This window comes from Typopeltis vanoorti, chromosome 9 (genome assembly GCF_054136105.1).
Source record: "Typopeltis vanoorti isolate ZY-2024b chromosome 9, IOZ_Tvanoo_1.0, whole genome shotgun sequence".
Taxonomy (NCBI): Eukaryota; Metazoa; Arthropoda; class Arachnida; order Uropygi; family Thelyphonidae; genus Typopeltis; species Typopeltis vanoorti.
Window position 1 is genome coordinate 5,257,242 of NC_143557.1, and position 23,629 is coordinate 5,280,870.

The window sequence follows — 23,629 nt, forward strand, 5'->3', positions numbered from 1 at the left end:
AATGTGGCAATGCCATGTTAAACTATGTCATAAAATAGTACTGAAGCAATTGCCATGTGATATAGAAAAATGGAAGAGTGGTGGGATAAATATGACCCCACTTATCATTTTCAAGGTTAAGTCACACTGATGCAGTGATGAAAGTAAATATTCTTCATTATACCTTTACATATTCCAACCTACATAATATCATGAATCATAATTTCTATGAATTACAATATATAAAATTAGGGAGGCTCACACAAAATGTGAATGCGAGTTATATGCAAACATTTTCTGAGATACCAGGAAATTTCCAGCTCCCCTCCTTTGGTTCCTGGGCCCAAATAAGATGTACCCCCAGAACCAACACCCTTATATATATATATATATATATATATATATATATACATACACAAAATTGATAAAAATATATATCCCTAGCCTGCTCATGGAACAAACTGTACTATAGGTTTATAAATAATCTTTCGTAGGTGGAAGTAACAACAACAAAAAATAGTCTATGTCTAGGTAATTTCCTCAAATAACATAGTTACAAACAACCAATGTATAGCCTTACTACCAGACATGTCACAATCAGTTGTTGCCGTTATTATTATTATCATCATCAATTTTTTGCTAATTTCTTTACATAAACAGTTTTCCATACTATAATATGCCTATCCATCTACATCAAATATGCATAAATACCAGAACTCAAAACTTTCTATAAAAATGTTAGGCTCATAAACCAAAGTTGTACTTGATATCTATAAAACATGCTAAGTTCAATTTAATCTGGCATGACTATACAAAAAAAATACTCTACAAAGAGATTTGTATATCTGTTCTGTAAATGTCTCTAACTGCTTTATTGGATTAAAATTAATCTGGGTATATCCAAAACAGAAAACCTCATTAAACTAAAGTTTTATCCTCAAATTTTGTGACTAATGTTGAATGCTACATTTCCAGAACACTATATATACATATATCAACTTGACTACAAATTAAATTGCTTTGCTAATGAACTTCTTTTTTTCATTTGACAAACCTTGCACTACATTAATCAACACAACTTATAGAATCCTCAGTTATTATTTCCACGATCTTTTTCAAGAGTTCTGAATAAAATAATCAATCCTCTCCCTAATCTGCAGCCATCCCTTCAAAAAGATTTCAGAAATGTATCACCATCTCCTACATCTGGCATACTTCAGAAAAACTAGCCAGGTCATTAAAAAAAAAAAAAAAAACACAACCTCTGCACAGCTTTTAAGCCCCACCAGAAACTTGCTACCCTTATCTCCATTACCCTTACCAGTTTTTGTAATAGTTTTCCATATGGTATTCTGTCAAATGCCATGGCAAAGTTGACAGAATACCATATGGAAAATACCTTTATCCAATTCTGCTGCCACTTTATTATAAAATGTGAATAAGTTACTAAGACAGGACCTACCCTTTACTTACCCTTAACTTTTCCAATACTTTAACAACAACTCCCAATATATTAATAGGTCTGTAGTTTATACCTACATCTTGGATCCACCTTCATGCAATGATACTATCTTACCCTCTTTCCACTCCTTTGGATCCTGACAGAGATGAGACCCAGATTGAACAACTTCATCAGAGGAAATGCCAATTCTCTTACACATTCATGTAGTACATGGGTTGATATGCCATCCAGTCCACTCCTGTGTTCACATTCATATTTTTATTCTGCTGAACACCTCCTGTTCATCTACCTCAATTTTGATATGTATCCCTGTAACATCAGCAACTGTAAAATCTCCACCTGGATGATACACTTTTGCAAAATGATCACTCTTCTTTTGGTTCAGTCACCTTCCTACCTTGGGCATTGTTTAAAGTCATTCTACCAAAGTCATTTTTCCTCATACTTGCTAAATACCATATTTACTTGAATATATAATTTGCACTTTTCCCCCCAAAATTAAAGTGTTAAAAAATCATGGTGCGAGATATATGCGGGAATTTTCGAAAACCAAAGTTTTTCAGAAAAATACTAAATTGATGCTTATAATTAAATTCATACTCAGTATTCATTATAATTACTCACATTGTTTATAAAATGAATTTTTTAAATTTTAATTATTAACATTATTTACGCGATTGGCCACTCACCTTCATCACACAATATATTTGAATCTTAGTGTAATGCTTCTGTAATTAAATGAAAACAGTTTCATTAGTGCTTGACCTTTCATCATTTCATATGATCATTGAGTTTATCATAACTTGGAGTTTAAAACCAGCAAGGTAACTTGAATGTTTCTCCATATTTCAGGCAAAAATTACCAGTAATTTACATGACTTGAGATATGCTATGAACTTCAACTTCATGAATGACTACCGAGAAATGAAAGTGGAGTGCAAAATGGAGAGCAAAGGTAGACCAATAGAAACAGCGCAGCTATGAAGAAGTGCATATGATTGCTGCAGTATTAACAAAAAATCGTGCGACTCAACGACAAAGACAAGCCGATGATTGTTGAGTTGAAATGTGATCCACTTCAACTGAATTCCAAAATATCTGAAACTGGCATAACATTCACAATATTTTTTTAAAAGTTTTAAATTTTTTTCACATGCGAGGCATGTGTGAAACTTTTTTTAATTTCTTTTTTTGTAAAGTTGAATCAGGGGTGCAGATATACGTGAGGGCAAGTTATATTCGAGTAAATATGATAATGAAAAAGCTCTTTTGGGTTTACTTCAGCCTGTTTGGCAAATTCTATTTCATAGTCTGATTAGGCCTTCCTTACCATACTAGTCATCCTTCTCAATTGCACTGGGTTCTGCTGATGAGTATATTGATCACTATTTTCTTTACATTTCCTCCACAATGTTTACTTTTTTTGCAGCACTTGCTTTATATCCCTACTCATCCACTTAATTCCAACCAAGTTGGAATTAAGTGGATGAGTAGGGACTTCCTGATCTTTGTTATGCAGTATGATACCAATACCCTGAAGAAATCTCTGACCACTTGCCATGCACTAATGACATTCTTTCGACGTAGCTTTCCACTCTCTCAAGATAACTCATGAGTCTCTCATAATCACCAGCCTTGTAGTTGAACATAAACTCATTCTTGACAGAGAACTCCACGTGTTTGGCAACTTCCCAGAACAAGACAGCATGGTCATTCTTCCCCAATTGGAGGAATTGTCTACTTTGGTTAAGGATACATCTTCTGATGCTATTATCACATCCAACATCCTTAAACCCCTTGTCCCGCTCTATTACATGTTGTTTACATGTAATTATTCCTTGGCAAATGTATAAATCCCACTTCTATGTTGGTATGTCCCCTTTAGTCCATCCAATCGATGTCCCTTAGTTAAAGTCTCTCATAATAATTGTTCAGCTTACACTCATTGTGCTGGCTGATTTGCCAATACATGGCATCTACCTCTTCCTGTGGACTTTCTGATCTATAGCAGTACCCAACTAGGTATTTGTCGCTATCCCACACCAGACAGTCTCAAATGAACCATCTCCCTCAGACCTGATATCCTCTTTAACTTCTAATTTTGTTGGTTGTAATTCTGCAGCTATCATCAGCAATATCCTACCTCCTGTCCCATTCCTTCTATTTTCCTGAAAATACAATACCCTTTACATTCTATCCCATAACTAGATCACTTTCAGTCAACTAGGTCTCAGTGATGTCTATAATTTTTGACCAAGTTGAGCTTACCAATGCCAAAAACTCCTCACCCTTATTCCTGATACTTCTTGCAATTGTGTACATGCATTTCAACGTCCCTTTGTACCCATAGTTCCTCTTGTGTGATGTCATTACCAACCCATTTGGCATTGCATAATCATTACTGTACCCATGCTAATTAATCACAGGGATGACTAGACACATGCTTGATTTCATCCTCTCTAATATCTCTAGTATCCCTGGTTTTGCACTACTATATTCTCACTAAGCAACACATTCTCCAAACATCTAACTGTAAAACCATTCAAATGTAGTCCATCAGTCCATCAAACTCACATACATTCATAAACTGCACACCATTCCTCCTGCACAACTTCATCGACTCATTGGCAATCATGGTCCTTCTGCAGACTTGCAATCTTTACTTTCTTACCTTTAATTTTCTCTTTCCAATAACAACTCTCATATCTTCTCTCGTTACATATTTCTCACCTTCAAGTCATTTGTGCTATCCAATAAAATCAACTGTCCATTCTTCTAAATTCTTACAGCATCACTAACATCCTTTACCTTCACACCTGTAAAAAATGCTTTCATCACTTTCACATTAATTACACTTCTTATCATCAAATCCCCATAATACTATCATTTTTTCCAGTTTCTCGCACTTTTATGCTTTTCCCATTCATTCTTTCATGCTCTGTCCTTTCATACCACTTACCAATCGTTTTTCTCCATTCACTCGAGCTGATGTTTTGTCCTGTGAAAGAGTCCATGTAAGCATGCAATTTCTTTCTGTGGTAGCATCTCATCATCCACCTTTCTTTCAGCCACTTCATTCACACACTCAGCCATGTTTTGTGCACTATCACTCACTGCTTCCACTACTGCACCCTGCATGACACCTTGACAATCCTGCCTTATATCCTCATTACCAGTCACTTCATTCTTTGCAACTCACATTTTTTATGTTCATTTACAACAAACATTCTCTCCATCATAGCATAAACCTTTCACTCTCGACAACGAATACATCAATTGTGTGTTTGATGTTTGATAATAAATCACGTTGATATCGGCTAACACTGATGTCTTCATCGCCATTTTTCTCGTGTGTATCAGTGCCATGACAAAAAACAATTTTGAAAAGAAACCAAGACCCTCAGTCCTCATGTGCCCTCTGTTACATACTGCCTAAGGTAGTTGTCCCTCATAAACTCTAGAAATTCATTTTCTTTATTTCTGGTTGTTATACTGTCATCCAGATTTATATTGCCATAACTAAAATCACCCATAATGATCTCCCTTTTTCTAATTTCTTGGATAATTTGCTTATACATTTCATGGTCACTACCTTCCACATTAGTATGTCTACAGCAAGATCTGACTAAGTATTTCATTCTCAGACCATACTGCTTCAAAACCATTATATTCCCATTACACATCTAGACATAATGGGAAAATAGTGTATGGACGTAAAACTCTTTGTTTATCATCAATAGTACTCCACCTGCCTTTTTATTCTCTATCTCTCTTCACAAAAAACAAAATACTCTTCCATCTCTATTCTTGTCAGGATGTCATCCTCAACCAACGATATCTCACTTCGAACAATTTTTGGATGAAGAAATTCAATCAATGCAACCATTTAATTTTCCTTGTTTCTGATACTTCTAGCTTTGTATACAAACATAACGGCTTATTCCTGGATCTATAACAAGTTTCATTGATATCACTTATTAAATGTGACTTCTCTATTCCTTTCTCGAGCCATTTCTTCTTTTCCTTACCCATCCCAGAATCTTCTTCAAATTCAACTGTTCTCCCTACATCCCAGGGAATCCCATTCCCTTCTTATTTACATGCACATTCACTACCTATTTGAGCATCAACCTTTCCCAAGCTGTCTTCCTCTGTCTCCCTGATTGTCTTACACACACAGTTGTTCTCCCAGTCTCTACACTGATGCTACCCATTTCTTGAATCATAAGCACCACTTCAATACCTCCTTCCTTATTCTCCTGTCTTTCACTCCTATACAGTTCAATAATCCTTCAAACTCATTCCACACATTAACAAACTGCACTCATTTCTCTTCACACATTTACACTAACATATCATTCATAAGCCTTGCTCTCTGCCTCATGTCATCACTGTCATATCTGGACAACACACTGACTATCTTTCCTACCACACTATTATTTAATTGATCAACAATCTCCTGATATTCAGTCTTGACATTCTCTTTGTTCCCAGTGAAGTCAATTGTTCCTACCAACTCATATCCCATATTTCAATTATTCTATTCATTTTACCTACCAGAAAATAAACCTTGTACATCTTTTCAATTTACTACAGGTCTGATAATTAAACCCTCATGCAATGCTACACACTAGTCTTTCATTGCCTCTTTTATACCAACATCATTCATTCCTGCCTTCTTCACTTTTCCATACATATCTATAATCCTCTTTATTGAACTCCGCATATGCTTTATTAATTTTGTATCAGAGCACTGACAAGAAACAATGAATTTAAAGTAATACCACTTTAGAAATTTCACCAAACACTACTTTACAAACTCAAATATTTCACAGTAACACTCAGTCTACAAATTAGACAATATCGTCGCACATTAAATATAAAATTTACTTGACTTGTTGCAGTCTATAAAGAGAGCTGAAACTGGTACACTAACTTCCCAATAGATGATGCTATCTGTCATGCACAAGTTTTAAAATTGGTGCAAATTTTGTATGTCAGGCCGGGAACTTTTGGAACCTATCTCTTATGTACTAACTTTGAAGTTGTGATAGCATCTGCTATGTGTTAGTAATGTTTTCTAGTCTTTTTTATAAGTTTTGGTATCCCTAATGATGCAAGCCTGACTACTTACAAAACTTTGTTGGATTATATTGTTTATTTTATTAAAACTGTTATACGTTAAGAAATATGTGGTCTCAATAATGAAAATTAGCTGAAGAAATGCTAAACTACAGAAACATAGCAAAGTTTATTGGTTGAAGGAGTTATCCTACTTTCCAACCAAAGACATATTGACATTTAATATAAAATTATATTAAGAGTTGTAAAAAAAGATACTTCATAGTGCACTTTCAGAAAATAAGGATAACAAAATATTTGGAATCAAACATGATGAGTCAAGATGTACAATATGAGTAAGATGTTGAGAATCAAGTGCAATTAAGCAAATTTAAATACATACAGTGAACAATTGAAATGAATCTGGAATACAATCAAGTAAACAAGGGAGGCAATGAATGGAATGGTCTATAGATTTGGAATTTAAAATTATGAAAACTAAAAAAATTAAAGAATGAAGGAAACAAACTAGTAAAATATATGCAGGACCAACAACTTCCTTCCACAGTACTGGCACTAACCTTGACCCATTCCTTTGCATTCACCCAAAATTACTGTCTGATACAGGTTTACAGTTTTGTTTATCATTGGACTATTCTTACTTGAGGACATTCACCAATCGGGTCCTGTGACCTGCTCAGTTACTGCTGAGAGATATCACGATACACGATTTTGTCGTGCCACAGCTACAGCAGCACCTGTGCATGGATTCAGTCATTTTCATGCAGGATGAGGTCCCTCCACACATCATGCGATCCATATAGGAGGTTCTTCAAGAACATTTCACAGAAGACAGAGTGATCAGTCATGTGAACACTCTGACTTCTGTAGCTATTCTGACTGCCTGTGACTTCTGGCTCTGGGGATTTTTCAAAGACAGGGTTTATCGGGATCATCCTGATAACTTGCGGGCACTGAAAGACAGCACAATGCAGCATGTGTGTGCAACATCAGCCTAGACTAGCTGCATTCTGCCATTGAACACATTGTGCGAAGGATGCAGTTTACGGCATGCCGGGAAGGGCAGTACAGTGAAGGCATAATGGAATTGAATAAAAATGTGTTACTTATGCTTGTGTTGCTTTTCTCCTTACATGAGAAATTACACAAATTACTGCATCCACATTCAGTACATCATACAGCACCTGTGGTGGTGAATTTTGGAACTACCCCCCCCCCCCCCCCCAGGATGTTACTCTTCCACATGATGCACAATGTATTTCTGCAAAGTTTGCATCATTTAGATCACTGGGTGGTGCTTCATAAGGAGTTAAACAGGGATACTTTAATTTTGATCACCATGCATATAAATATTATAATTAAAGAATTTGAAAATAAGAACCAATAATTCATGGAATTATGATGGTAATACATAAAACCTTTCATATAGTATCATCATAGTATTTTGTATAGCTGAGGATATATATCAAGAATTTAATGATGACAATTCTTTTTAAACATTTTTTAATCTTCCAACATATAATCTTTATAAAGTTCATCTGTTAATAAATTACAAAAGTCATGCTAGGAAATAACATCAAAATGCCTTGTTTAGTAATGTGACATATATATTTATTTCTTTATTTTGGTTTTTCTGATAGCTAACTGTCCAAGGTAAGTACTGTCATTCACAATTTACTGAAATTGTGGATATGAATATCAATAGGGCAATCTGCAAATTTTGTTCAATTTGACAGAATCTATCATAAATATTTTCTGGTTATGTTAATCTTTAACCACGCTACCAGCCAAGACGTCTATAGACGTCAATGTTATCATGGATGCGAAGTACATAATAAAATTGTAATTGATATTACATTGAAATATATGATGGATACGAAGCGTATGAGGATGCATATTTGATCCATAATGGCCGGTAAGGTGGTTAAACCCCTTTTCCTGTAACAGAACATTATTTACAAAGCATTAATAATTTAAATTTTCTCCAGTAATGCACATTCCATAATTTTCCTAAGATACATTCCTAAAGACTTCATTATTTAATGATTATTAATTAAATGTTCACTTTAATTATTCTAAAAATACTTTTAAAATAATACACAGTTACTTACGAAGCTGATGGTTTTGAGGAAGGGAAGGAACATTTGTCTGATTCAAAGGTCCTTCACTTTTTAAAATATTATACCAGTCCACGTTATTTGTGTACTACAAAACAAATCAAAAATGTTTTACACATTATGTGAATTTAATTATTATTTAATTATTTCCTTTTACAGATTTCAATTTTTACATATTTGTTTATTTTTTTAAAATCTAAACTAAACTTTAAAATACACAAACTTCAAATGATACAAAAGGGAGTTTTTTTGAATGTGCAATCATATGAAACAAACAGAGCAACTGTTTGTTGCAAGTTTTTCACTTGTTTATATTATAAACTAAAGATACCAAGAAATTCTATACTTGGTTTAATATATTATCCAAGTATAAGCAAACAACGTTTGTGCCTGAAGTATCTTTCAGGACTGGGGCAACTCATGGCAAAGATGGTATAACTTCTCACACTTGCTTTAGTATCCTATAATGCAATGCACATCTCCTTGCTGACACGTATAATGCTATGCATTAAGGGAAGGGTCACTGCCCAGATTGGTTTCAACCTTTATTGAGGTCTCATCAGTGGGAGCTAGACCCAGAGGTGGTGATATTAAGGTGGAAGTAATGGAGAAGTCATATTTTCCTATGCGAGTTGCCAAAAGCTGTCACACCTTATTAAATACGCTGAATTAGAGATAGATAGTGATGAGAAGTTATACCACCACCCTGAGTTGTCCCAGTCCTGAAAGATACTTCAGGTGCAAACTTTGTTTGCTTACACTTGGATAATGGATTAAACCAAGTATATAATTTCTTGGTATCTTTAATTTATAAGAGCAACTGTTAGTTTCATATGATTAGTCACATTTCTCCAGAGGATTTTAAAAATTTGAGAAAATGTTCAAAACATGTTTGTATGAATCTTTGTCTTTCACATCAGGCACAAACTCACTAGACCATATATTATGTTCCATCCTAGCTGGGCAGGCACAAGGAACAAAGAGAAAAATCACAGTAACTTAAAAATTGTATGATGAATTGTTATGCAACTTTGTAAAAAGAAGTATGATATGAGATTTTATTATTATTATACAGGCATACTCACAACTGACTCTGGCAACCCATTCCACTCACAACTCTCCAAGCAAAAAATCTAGTTCTCACATCTTTATTATCCTACTAACCACATCTTTATTCAACTTCCAGGATGACCCCCCGTTCTAGTCCCTCTAGTCAAGTGCTGAAACATTTCCCCTACATCAATCCTATAAAAACTTTTAAGCAACTTAAATTTTTTTATCGTATCCCCTCTTTTTCTCATATCAACCAACTTCTGCAATCCACACACCTTCAATCTATCCTCATAGAGAACATTCCACAAGCCACTCACCATCTTGATCACACACCTCTGAATGCTCTCCATCGCTTCCATGTCCCCAAGAAACCCAGGAGTCCAGACTTGAGCACAGTAATCCAGATGTGAGCATATCAAGGCCTTATAAAGAGGAATAACAACTTCCTTATTTCTACTCGTTAATGTGTTCTTCAGTAACCAAGTAATCTTAGGAGCTACCTTAGCAATAGGTCCTCTAAACTTTAACTTTCTGTCTACCACCACCACCACCCCTAAATCTCTAGCTTCATTTATTTCCTGGAGTACAGTGCCATTAATGTGATACATGGCTTGTAATCTATTTATCCCAAAATGTATAACCTCACATTTCTCGACATTAAACTGACACCCATTCATTCATTTGAAAGAAACACACACAAAAATTATAAATGAACATAATAAATTTAGTTTAATCCTTCATCCAAGTGTGAGCAAACAAAGTTTGCACCTGAAAACGTGTTGTAAGGTGTTGTACTACCTTCCCCCACTCCTGAAGATGTTTTCAGGCTCAAACTTTGTTTGCTTACACTTGGATAAAGGATTAAACTAAATTTATTATAGTCTAACCAAGTGAAAAATAAACTTTCAACATCTTTCTATAAATGAACAGTTTAATTCAGTAAAATCTGTAACATGAATACAGTGGTCCAAAATAAGAGGCCAAAATGAGACCACCAAAGTGCTCCTACTTACAATGATATTTCATACTTTTTATAATGGTGTCCCGGAGTTTAGTTGGTAATAACCGTTGCTCCTGCAAAGCTCTCCTAAGCCCCTCAAGGTTTTTGGGGAGGGAGGTTGAGAGCAGCATCACATCTACCTAGAGCATACAAGATATATTCAGTAGGATTAAGGTCAGGAGACACTCATCTGACCCTAACACTTGCTGTGAACAAGTTACAGGCATTCTCACTGGCATGAAGACCATCCCCAATTCAAGGGATGAAGTGTACCAAAGCAGTCAAAGAAAAAAATTTAGCTTATCACAAGTGGAGATCACTTCAAGAACTCGAACTTCATACTCTAACTATACCAAAGAATACAACATGTGCATATCAGTCATCAGCTGATCAAAATCTGATTTCATAAAGGCCAACAGCAAAAACTTGCCTCCTGTCAAAAAGGAAGCTATGCATTCTGGCCACTTGTTAAGGCTGTTGAATGCAACTTCTGCTCTCCTGCATGTCACACCTCTCTCTCACCCTGATGGCACCACTATTACTTCACCCAAAGATAAAGCTGATCTCCTGGCATCACTCTTTTCCTCAAATTCCGGCACTGATAACTAAGGGAAATCACCTCCTACCATAATAAAGATCCATCCTGCATTGTCTCTAAAATCTACTGTACATATCTGGTACTTATCCCAATGCATGGAAGCAATTTCATATCCATTCTTTTCCTAAATAGACTCAACCATCATATTACCAACCAAATGCCAACATCTCAGTCCTCATCAAAATAAACGGAGAAAGTCATCAATAGTCTGTCCTGCCACTACTTAGAGATCCACCAATTAATGAGTGACCACCAGTATGGATTCTGCCATTCAAGATCCACAGATGAATTCATAACTTACATCACTCACCAATGGATGCATACCATGGAAAGGTTCAAAGAAACTTGTGCTGCAACCTTGACATTTCCAAAGTCTTCAACCTTGTGTGGCATGATGGCCTGCTTAGCAAATTGCCATCCTTTGGTCTCCCTGATACCCTGTGTAATTGGATAGCCAGCTTTCTCTCTGATTGTTCTCTGTGAGTAATAGTGGATGACTTACATGCAACAACACAAATGCTATCCACAGTTTTGCTGACAATAGTACTCGCCGCTCATCCTACACATTCAACAAACCATGCAGTAGTCTGACATGGGCAGGGCGCATTTATACTTTTGGAGGCCCGAGGCGCAACATCATTACGAGGCCCAAAAATAAGCATTTTTTTAATTTATTGAACATAAAAGTCAACATTTTCATAACTCATTTTAATAGCACAATACAATATTGGTATACATATATTTGCATTTTAAAAAAAAGTATAAAAATAAATCAGTTCAAATTTAAATAAAAAAATTAATAACTAAAAGGTTTTTTTTCTGGCTTTGATTTCAGCAAATATATCTATAATGTCAACATAATTGATCGAGTCTATTACATCTGATTCAATGCATAATAACGACAGGTCACTTGTTTTATTTTGGTGCAAGTTGCTTCTTAAATAATTTTTTGTTCGTTTCAACACTGAAAATGAACGTTCAGCACTTGCATTTGAAATAGGCATCGTCAAAAATATTTTTAAAATTGTTTATATGTTCAGAAAAGTAGACCTTAACTCATCATTTATAAATTTGTACATAATTTTAATTGAAGAATTTTTTTCCTTTATCATTATTAAAAATTGCTTCATCATTAAGTTTTTCTGGATCAATATCAGTCCCATAAGTTTGTAAAATTTTATCAATACTAGTCTTGTACTAGTCTAGTTAATTTTCAAAATTAGATTATCGCAAATGACATTAAAAGTGTTCACAGCGAAATTTTCTTTCCCAGGTAATCTAACCTCATTGTTAGATTGTGTAACGTCGTCACTCATTTTTTTTTCCGTTTTTTAATTCTTTACTTTTCATCTTTAAATTTTGTCTCATCTGTTAATAAATTCGCTTCTTCATTTACAGCAGCAAAACTATTTCTTATATCTAAAATAAAACAAACTAAAGAGTGTAACAAATTATTAGCTAAAAACAAATCCATACCGGGATCTTTTAGAGATTTACTAGTAGCATCTATTCGTTGTAAAATTTTGACTCACATAACTGTTAAAATTGCTGTTTCTGGTTTGTCAAAATGTTCAGCCAATGATGAGACAATATAATTTAGAAATAGGTTTTTCATGAGGAGAAACGGATAGTTCAAGTAATGCGTCTAATTTGTTTATATCCACGTTTCAAAGCCAATATAGCGTCAGCTCTTGCGGATCACCTCGTTTCACTGTCTTTTAACTGTTAAAGATTTTTTTTGTTAATGTTTAAGGAGTATACCCCATCTTCTTGTTGAAGATGAAAAGTAATTATATACATTTAGAATAAAACAGAAATATTGCTCTGCTTCCGGACAAGATTTCGCAGCATAGTTACCAATTAAATTTAAGGAATGACTAGAGTACGGTATATAATGTGCAGAGGGACTACGTTTTTTCAGCCTAGCTTGTAAACCTGTATATATACCTTTCATATTGGCAGCGTTATCATAGCTTTGCCCTCTGCACATTTTTATATCCAAAGATAATTCTTCTAATTTTTTTTAATACTACCTCTTCTAAATATAGGAATTATGTTGTGTAATTCTGATGAACCCGATAAATGTTTCTCTAATGTCAGAATTTGTGGCAGCATACCTAAATATCATAGCTAGTTGGTCGTTATGGGCAATGTCTGGCGTTGAATCGAGTATTATTGCAAAATAAGCAGCTTCCTTAATTTCTAATATTAATATTTCTCTTGTTTTTTTAGCTATGAATTCATCACAAGTATAGTTAAGAAAGATAATTTGATCTGCCAGAACCATAGTTGGCATACATTTTCATGTGATGCTTCAAAAAATCATCAAATTCACTTAAATAATGTAAACACGATAAATAATTTCTGCAAGAATCAGAAAAAAATCACTTGTATTTCCTCTAAATGCTGGCCCTAGTTTACTCAGCAACTTAATGGTAGCTATTATTCTTTTTAAAATCTCTCTCCATTAATTTTCTTCAGATTGTATTTGTTTGATCAATTCAGAATCAATTCGACTATTTACAGAACTTGATTTTCTTTTGCGTTATGTGCACATCGCTTGTATATGCTCAGTAGAATGCTTGTGATCACATAAGGTTCGTGTTATATTTCCCCTGTCATTAAACCCTTCATTAAGCTATTATTTGAGTTAGAAAACAATTTACAAACAAAGCAGTACATTGCTTTGCTAGTTTCTGAAAAAATTAGCCACTCTCATTTCTCCTTTGTTCCATTCACCTTTTTAGAGTACAAATGTGATATATTTACATTTCTGACATATATTCTATTGCATTCTGTGTATTCGTATTTCAAATTTTCGATTTTACCAACATTCTGGGGCATATTTATTAAAATATGTTCGATAAACTGTTTATTAATAGTAAGTGGCCACTATATGCTATATTGGTAGGATAAGAGATAGCTTGCTTGCTGGTAAGTACAGACTCCAATTGAAAATTTTCTTCAGAATTCTCTTGATTTGTTTCATTTACTTCTTTCTCTCCTTCTATGTTTTCCACATCATTTTGATGTTCTTCATTTTCACTTTCATCTCCTCCTGATAATGATACCAATGTTTCGTTTTCATTCTGAGAACTGTGAAGTACAACTTCAGTTCTACAAAATTCTTCATTTTCAGAACAAGAAAGACAAAATTGCCCCCTTTTGACTATTTAGCTGTTTTTCATTTTCTCTAAGTCGTTTTCTTTTACTAGCACCGGATTCAAATTTTCTTGGCATCATTATGTGTATTAATCTATCAAAAGTGAAATAAATATTTATTAAATCCAAAATAAACATATAAATAAAATAAACAATTATGTTAAAAGCTTTAAAAATACAAAAATAGAAACAGTAGTATCTTGGTTTTGTTAAAATTATTACTATTACTACGGGCAACTCCAAGGAGTCATTAGACTCATCGAGGGAGGCCCCAAATCATATTCATCACAACTATTTGACATTCATACAGTATCTATCATACCTCGCCTTAAACTCATTCACTGTCACAGCATCCACCACAGACTCAGGGAGCGCATTCCACTCATTCACTACTCTAAAAGTAAAGAACCCAGCTCTAACACCTTTACTAACCACACTTTTGCCCAGTTTCCATGGATGTCCCCTAGTCCTCCCACAACCAGCCCTGTTCTCAAAAATATCTTCTGAATTAATTTTATAGAAACCCTTCAGTAATTTGAATGTCTCAATCATATCTCCCCTCCTCCACCTATCAACCAATTTTTGCAACCCACAAATCCTCAACCTGTTCTCATACGGTTCATTCCACAGCCCTGCTATCATCTTGGTCACTCGCCTCTGGATCCTCTCCACCTCCTCCCCATCAAGAAGAAACCTAGGTGACCAAATCTGAGCACAGTAGTCTAGATGGGGTCTTATCAAGGCTCGATAGAGAGGAACAATAACCTGCTTGTCAACGTATTCTTCAGCAACCAAGTGATTTGATGAGCTGTTTTGGTCACTTTTGCAATGTGTCCCCTAAATTTCAATTCCTTATCTACCAACACTCCTAAATCTCGTGCCTCATCAATTTCCTGGAGCAGGGTTCCACCAATGCAGTAAACTGCCGCCAATCTTTTCACCCCAAAATGCATAACCTTACATTTTGCCACATTAAACTCACATCCATTCTCCTTAGCCCAGACCTCCAATCTATCCAAATCATCCTGCAAAATTTTGACGTCATCTGCATTCACTATTGCCCTACCCAACTTCGCATCATCCGCAAACAAATGAACTGTTCCTCTCAGATCATTTCCTATATCATTTATGAACAAATTAAACAGCAGTGGTCCAAGAACAGATCCTTGTGGCACACCACTAGTCACAGGCCGTCTTGTGGACTCTACTCCCGAGTAAACCACTCTCTGATATCTCTCCGTCAACCACCCTCCTATCCATCTCACCAACCCTATGTCCATTCCCATATGCTGCAATTTACTGATTAGAATTCCATGTGGAATCCTGTCAAAGGCCTTGGCAAGGTCCAGTAGAATCACCGTAAACCCATTACCCTTATCCAGTTCAGCCGTCACTGTGTTATAATATGTGAGCAAGTTACTGAGGCATGACCTACCCTTCACAAAACCATGCTGTCCCCGATACAGTATCCCATTTTCTTCTATCCAATCTTGTATTTTCCTCTTGACTATTTTCTCTAAGACCTTGACAATGATTCCTGATATGCTAATCGGTCGGTAATTTACAACAGCAGTCTTGGAACCACCTTTATGCAGTGGAACTATTTTCCCCTCTTTCCACCCGCTCGGGACTAACCCAGACCCGAGACTCAAATTGAACAAAATGGTCAAGGGTACTGACAATTCTTTAAATATATGAGTAACAGTAAAATAAGAATAATAATTAATTGAATGATATATTCTTACAGACTGCGACAACTACTTTAACCATATAATTAGGTATATACTGTATACGCTTGTATACAGTATACTGCTTTACAAGTACTAGCCAAATAACGGTAACTAAATTACAATTTAATTACCGGTTTTTGGAATTTCCTTTACTGTTCTACGATATTTGACCCTTTTTGGTGCACAATTTATTTATTATCTCTTCCCAAAAATATAAATGAATTTCACATGTATACAATAAATATTAATATTCAAAAATCTTGGTAATATTAAACTAGCAACCTTGCAAGTCATTTTATATAAATAAATGACTAACTTATATCGATGGATTATAAATAATTATGAAACTTCTACGATACTCCATATTTAATATTAAATTTTCTAAATAGTTTAAAATCTTTTAATGTAATTCTAAATATATATATTATTTACACTTTTAAATATTCCATGTAAATGAATCATAATTAATGTTTCACATTAATTATGATTTTAATTACATCTTTCACAGAAAGATGTAATTAAAATCTTTCTGTGAAAGATTTCAGTTGCAGGTGTTGATTATTGATTTTGTTTGACAAGCATCATAGTTGCTACAAAAATTCTGAATACCAAAAAAAGTATTAAAAGGTATGGTAATAATTTAGTATAAGGATAAAAGTTTTTTTTTAAAAAAAAAAGAATTTAAATGCAATCAATTTAAGCTTGTTAATCAAGGTAAAAATTGGAACTTCGTGAACTGTAAAGTTCAGATATTCTCACTAAAAATAAAAATTTTAAATTTACGGTAATAAAAATTATAGCAAAAATCATCATATTTATGGAATTACAACATTTATTTATTACAAGATTTATTCAACTCCAGCTTTGATTTTTTTAAGTTGCAGTAATAAGCATAATAATTCCAGCTTTAGTTAAAATGTAGAGGCAATAAATAGTAACGATAACTTGCTATGCTCACTAACATCCACTTTTTTACTCGACATTTTACCCTAAAATGACTAGAATCTTGATGCACAAAAAAATGAACCGAAAAATCAATTTAATTTATAAATAATAATAAACTTGAAATTCAAATACTCTATTTATGTGATATAGAAACTGCTCTTACCCAACTAATTAATACAAATAGCAGCAGCACACAAAAATCCTCTGTTGTGTCTGGAACGTGTTTCAAAATGATCACAAAAACTTTAACTCAAAAACATATTTACTCTATTTACAATTTTCACTTATTAAACTTCTAGTATACTTGCAAAGAGGGTTAGCTAACTCTCTATTAAGTTACTTTTACAAACAGTATATCAACTTCAAATATGCCAATAGATTCTCTAAATGACACTTCTTGTTACTGTTAATCTAAATCTTAATTGTTCAACTAAAACACATTATAAGAGGAATTGTCATCATCATCATACGTATCAAGGATTTAGGCCTAGTATGGCCTGTTCCGGCCTTAGAAGTCATCGTTGAATCGTTTAAGAGGACGTCCTGGTTTTCTTTTTCCTAATGGCTTGTACTTTAAGGCCTGTTTTGGTAATCTTTCTGTTTTCATTCTTTGAACGTGTTCCATCCATCTATGTTTATATTTTTTTAATTTTTTTCAATTACTGGTTCTTGGTTTAATTCTTTCATAATATCTTCGTTTCTTTTGTGATCAAATAGGGTATACTTTGCAGTTTTTCTCATAAACTTCATTTCTGCTGTTGTTAATCTTTGTTTGTCTTTTTGATTTATTGTCCAGATTTCGCTTCCATACATTAAGACCGGTAGGGCTAATGTATTGTATACTTTTAGCCTGGTTGTTTTTGAACTAGGTTTGGTTTAAATATAGAGTTAATTACTCCTGTTATTTTTAAATATTTTGCAATTTTTATGTTTATATCTTTTTCATTTTCATAAGTGATCGTACATCCTAGGCAGTTAAATGAATTCACCTGTTCTAAGATCTTGTTATCTAATACTATTTTAGTTCTTGCTGGATCTTGTCCTTTAAAGGCCATAGTTTTTGATTTTTCCGTTGATATTATCATACCATAATCTTTGGATATCTCATTTAGATTTAAAATTGCTTTCTGTAAGTTATCTTCAGAATTTGTAATTATTATTTGGTTGTCTGCAAAGAGGAGAGTGTTTAAGTTAACTGTAGGTGAAAGTTTAATTCCTTGATGTAAATTTTTACTCCATTTTATTATTATTTCATTTAAGTAGATATTAAAAACAGTTGCTGAGAGGGGACATCCCTGTCGGACCCCTTGGTTTATCTCTCTTGTATATGATAGCTCATGATTTAATCTTATTTGTATTTGATTATTTTCATATATACTTGTGACAGCTTTTAGGATATTATTTGGTATTTGTCTTTCTTTTAATATGTTAAATAATATGTTTCTTTTAACTTTGTCAAATGCTTTTTCAAAGTCAATAAATGCAATATGTGTTTCTAAATTATATTCTCTTCTTTTCTCTATTATTAATTTTAGGCAGAAGGCTGGGTCTATACATGATCGTCCTTTTCTAAATCCATTTAGTACCTCTAGAATAAAGTTTTCGGAATATTTCATTAGTTTGTTATTTAAGATTCTGCTGTATATTTTGTAACATGAATTTAGTATACTGATACCTCTATAGTTTTTAGGGTCATCTCTATTACCTTTCTTAAAGATAGGAATCACAATTGCTTTTTTCCATTCTATTGGGGGGATACCAGTTGAGTAAATTTTATTTAAAAATAATAAGAGTCTTCCTTTGAATCTTGTTCCTGTGTATTTATATAGTTTTGAACCTAGCTTATCTTCTCCAGGTGATTTTCCGTTTCTTGTTTCTTTCAGGCTGATTTCTAATTCTTCTTCAGTTATTTCCTTTTCATTTTCGCTAATTGTTTGACAGTTGTCTTTTTTAAAATATTTGTCTGTCCACAGTTCTGTGTAGTAATTTAGAAATTCTTCTAATTTCAGTTCAGTGTTTAATTTTATGTTTTCTTTGGTATCTGCATTTAGGTGTTTCAAAATCTTATATACATTGGGTCTTATTTTATATAAATCATGTTCTAAATTAGAAACAAATTTATTCCATGATTCTCTCTGTCTTTTTCTGACTTCTCTTTTAGCTATGGCTCTTATTCTTTTATATTCTATTTCATCTTCTAATCTTTTACTGCTTAACCATTTGTGATAGGCTTCTTTTTTCTTTTTGATTATTTCTTTGATTGTATCATCCCAGATCTTCAGTTTTTTTCTTTTATTGAATTTTTTGGTCTTTCCTAAGCTTTCATTTGCTGCTGCATTTAGTATCGTTTTTATATTAAGCCATTCTATTTCTATTTCTTCATTTTGTTTTATTTTATCTAGATACTGGTTAATTCTTTGTTCATATAGCCATTGTACATTTGTGTCATTCAATAGTCTAGTTTTATAAACAAATGTTTCAATTTTTCTTTCTGTTCTTGTTACTTGTAGCCATTTAGGTGGTAATCTTAATTTTATTTTAACAAGGAAGTGGTCACTGCTTATTTCATATCCTCTGTGAACTCTAACATCTAGTGAAAATTTTGATGTCTTTTCATTTAATATGAAGCAATCTAATATTGATTTCCATCCTCTTGCTGCCCAAGTATATTTATGTATGTCTTTATGTTTATAGAAGGAATTCATTATTTTTAGGTTATTATAAACTACAAAGTCAATCAATTTTTTACCATTTCTGTTAAGAGTGTGTTCTCCATGTATTCCTATATTATTATTAATTTTCGTGTTTCCAATTCTTGCATGTAAGTCTCCTGCTAAAATTATGTAATCATTTTTATTTATTTTATTATATATGTTTTGTAGCTGATTATAAAAATCAATATTATCCTGTTCTCTTCCTTCTTCTGGGGCATATAAACCAATTATTGTTAAATAGCCTCTATCTATTTTTATTCTAGCTTCTATTATTCTTTCATTCCATAATTTATAATGTTTTAACTGTTTTGAAAGGGAGTTATGAATCCAAATCATGACTCCTGCTTGTGCTCTTTGGTCTCTGTCGACTCCACTGTATATCACATTAAAATTTTCAGTTCTCATAGTTCCTTTTAATTTCTTTTTTGTTTCAGTGATTACTGCTATTTTAAAATTTCTTTCATTTAATAACTGGTCTAATTCTATTTCTTTATATGCTATTCCTCTTACATTTCAGTTTGCTATGTGTATTATATTTTGTCGTTTCCATTTTCGTTTTCCCTTTTCCATTCCAGGGTCGTTTCCCATAGATTCAATCCGATTATCTTTTTCTGTCAGCTTACAAGTATGGTTAAAATGCTCTATGATCACAAAAACTTTCTTTAACTCAAAAACATATTTACTCTATTTACAATTTTCACTTATATAACAAAGATTTATAACTTACAAAAGCTCTGTGTCGCACATTCAGTCAAAGGTCTTGCACAAAAAGTTCTAAGGCAATTCTCTCATCTCAGATCTTGAGCTTCCTTCAGGAAATCTGGCTTCAGAAATATCTCGTCGGGAAAATAGCAGACTGTAAACTGCCTTGTGATACTCATATACAGCTCTGGTGAAAAGTTATTCTCCCACGGCGAAAAGAAACACTTCCGAGCGAAGGTGCTTCGGGTAATTTGTCTCGCCTTTTCTCCTCTGCTTGGGCTCGCCAAAAATGCCTGACGACTGCCTCCTTTTTCTGCCACCTCCACTAACTCGAATTGCTGTCAACTGTCAACCGGGAATCCTCTCTGGTCTGGAAGCTTTTCTCCGGCGATTAGAACATCTCCTGTTCGGCAACTTGAAGCCTTCTCTTAAGACTGGAACCGGGAAGCTCCTCTCTGGCAACATCTGGAAACAGGAAGCCCCTCTCTCTAGTGACTTCTGGATCTGGGAAGCCCTATATGTTTGGCTCTGTCCCCTTTTATTATGAATTCTCTGAGATCTCGCATGAAGTTTGTAATCCCCGAAGAATTCGGCATGATTATTTCATCTTAAGTTTCAAGTTCGGCCCGCTCCTTGTTCTCTTCTGTGCCTTCTTTTGATTGTAAGTTGCTGACCATCGGAAAGTTGTTTGAACCTTTCTGACTGACTTTGGAGGTGTTTACGTGCAGAGCTTGTAAGCCTTTCTCATACACACAAAAATTAATAAACAACCTTTCTAATGCCGCTATGTAGATCTATTACATACAGCTCCGGCGAAAAACATTGCCTTTGTTTTTAACACTAACATATTCTTATTAAAGAAGTATATACAGTTAATTTCCAAAGGGCTATTATAAAAAATATCTAATACAAAATATACAGAGACAAACAAGGTTATTTTTTACAACATTCTTATGGGACTTGACCTAAGTAAAAAATCGATGTAATGTCCTTTGGAATATTTAAGCTACAATCAAGTTTTTACAATATTGATAAGAACAATAGTCTAAAAGTCCAGGTAGTCCAGTGAAAACCATCTGAGACAAAATGAAACTAGTTTATTTATTTAAAAACACAAAAATACAAATTTATTAAGTATATCTTTATAGAGTTCATAATTAAAAGGATTCTAATAATAATAATAACAGATTTCTACAGATGTGTCTCATCTTGTTTTGCCATTATCAAAATGATCAAGTTATTCTGAAGCATTATGAATTTTGCTATTTTATTATTATGCCACTAATATTTCTTCAAATGCAGCACTTTTTACAACAAAACTGACTAAGTTATGTTGAATATATCTGTTCGCAAAAATACTCAAAATCCCTTTGACCTAATAAAAAGGCAGAATGTTGATGAAACTTCATCAACATTCTATCTGTTAAAATGCAATCCACCCCCCCTGCCGTTAATGCATTATTGTAGTTATGTGCACTGTATTATTTGGATTGACCCTTTTTTGCTGCACAATTTACTTATTGTGTCTCTTCCCAAATAAAAAAGAATTTCACATGTGCAAAAATAAATAATCAAAATGTTTGTTTGCATTGGAAATATGTCAAATAGTTATATTTTTTAAATAACATTTATTGAAATAAATATGATATTTTGCTTCCTTTCCTTTCAAAATAAGACTATATGGGTCGCACATTTCAATTTTAGGAACGATTTTTTTTTTTATTTTTTTAAATTTTTTTTTTTATTATGAACAACAAATGGTATTAAACTGCATTACTTTGGGTTTCCAATTGTGAGTCTTTTTAATTTATATGCAATGGTATTTTATCAGAGATTCTACGTCTTTGTCTTTTGCTTAAAACTGCAACAGTACAATTACTTTGGAAAAATAACGAATTCAAACAAAAAGAAAGTGCACACGTTATCTAGCAATATTTGTGTGTGTGTGTGTGTGTGTGTGTGTGTGTGTGTGTGTGTGTGTGTGTGTGTGTGTGTGTGTGTGGTATTTTGGGAGAGGGGAGTTAGCCATTAAAGGCGAATTAATTCTGTTATAAAAATTTTGGAAATAGAATTTCATTTTGACACATGCACCTACATGTTTCAAAGATAAACTGTAGGGAAAATATCGCTACTTCAAAACTGCCGCATAATATCGAAATTAGCCAAAAATATATACATAACAGTTGACTTCATATCTGCTGTTTATTTTGATTTGCAGTGAGTGATTGGGGGAAAACCAAGAAAGTTGAAATGCAAAAGACAACAGATTACATTATAAAAATTATGCATTACATGATATGATTCCAGATTTACGTATGATAACTAACCTTCGAACTAAGATTATGAATAAAAAAGAAAACTTAATTTGGAACAGATGGAGGCTGTATTCATTTTTAGATTCGGATTTTCATGAATTTATAAAATAATTGTTTGACAAAAAAAATTATCTTCAATCAAGTTCTTGGAGAATTTTAAAATGTATTGCCGATTAAAATAATTAGCAAAAAAACTAAACTGATAGTGACATTGATTTTCCAAAGTGATACAATATGAAGTGAAGAAAGTATGAAAGGATTTCTTATTTTGCATTGCCATTAAAAACTATAATTATAAGATAAAAACAAGCAGCAAAATGAATATAACTCATAGGTATTTAGTCTGATATAACTTTGATTCCAGTTACCGAGCAAATGGCAAGCAACTGCATTTCTTGCTGTAGGCCACAGAACGTAGCTACTATATACGCCAGGTAATGTAGTTAAGTGTTCTTTTCAGCGTGAAGGATTATTTCCCCTTCTAATGGACATGGTCAAACTATACTTCTTAATCATGTTCTTTCAACAGGTGGACAGAATATTATCCAGGTTTGCTGGATGTGTATATACATCCAGCAAAGAAATGGTACGCTTACATACATGAATTTTATGGAATACAGAGTTCCTGTTAGTTTTATATTCCAAGGAAAGAACAATGTATTTCAAATGGAAGCGGGAAGACTCACAAATTTTTCAGTGGCCTCTAGTTTTTATATTATGAATTTAATATTTAAAAATAAGTATTTTATTTTGCAACTATAACTATTATT

General features: G+C 33.4%; 1 protein-coding gene across 1 annotated transcript in view; it reads right to left on the minus strand.

Annotated features, from left to right (window-relative positions):
- LOC150102858 (retinoid-inducible serine carboxypeptidase-like) overlaps positions 1 to 23,629 on the minus strand; it is a 279,126-nt gene that overhangs the window by 69,307 nt on the left and 186,190 nt on the right. The window contains exon 7 of the mRNA XM_090397958.1: positions 8,635 to 8,728. Within this exon, the coding sequence (XP_090254084.1) occupies positions 8,635 to 8,728 (94 nt within the window). The remainder of the gene's footprint in view (positions 1 to 8,634; positions 8,729 to 23,629) is intronic.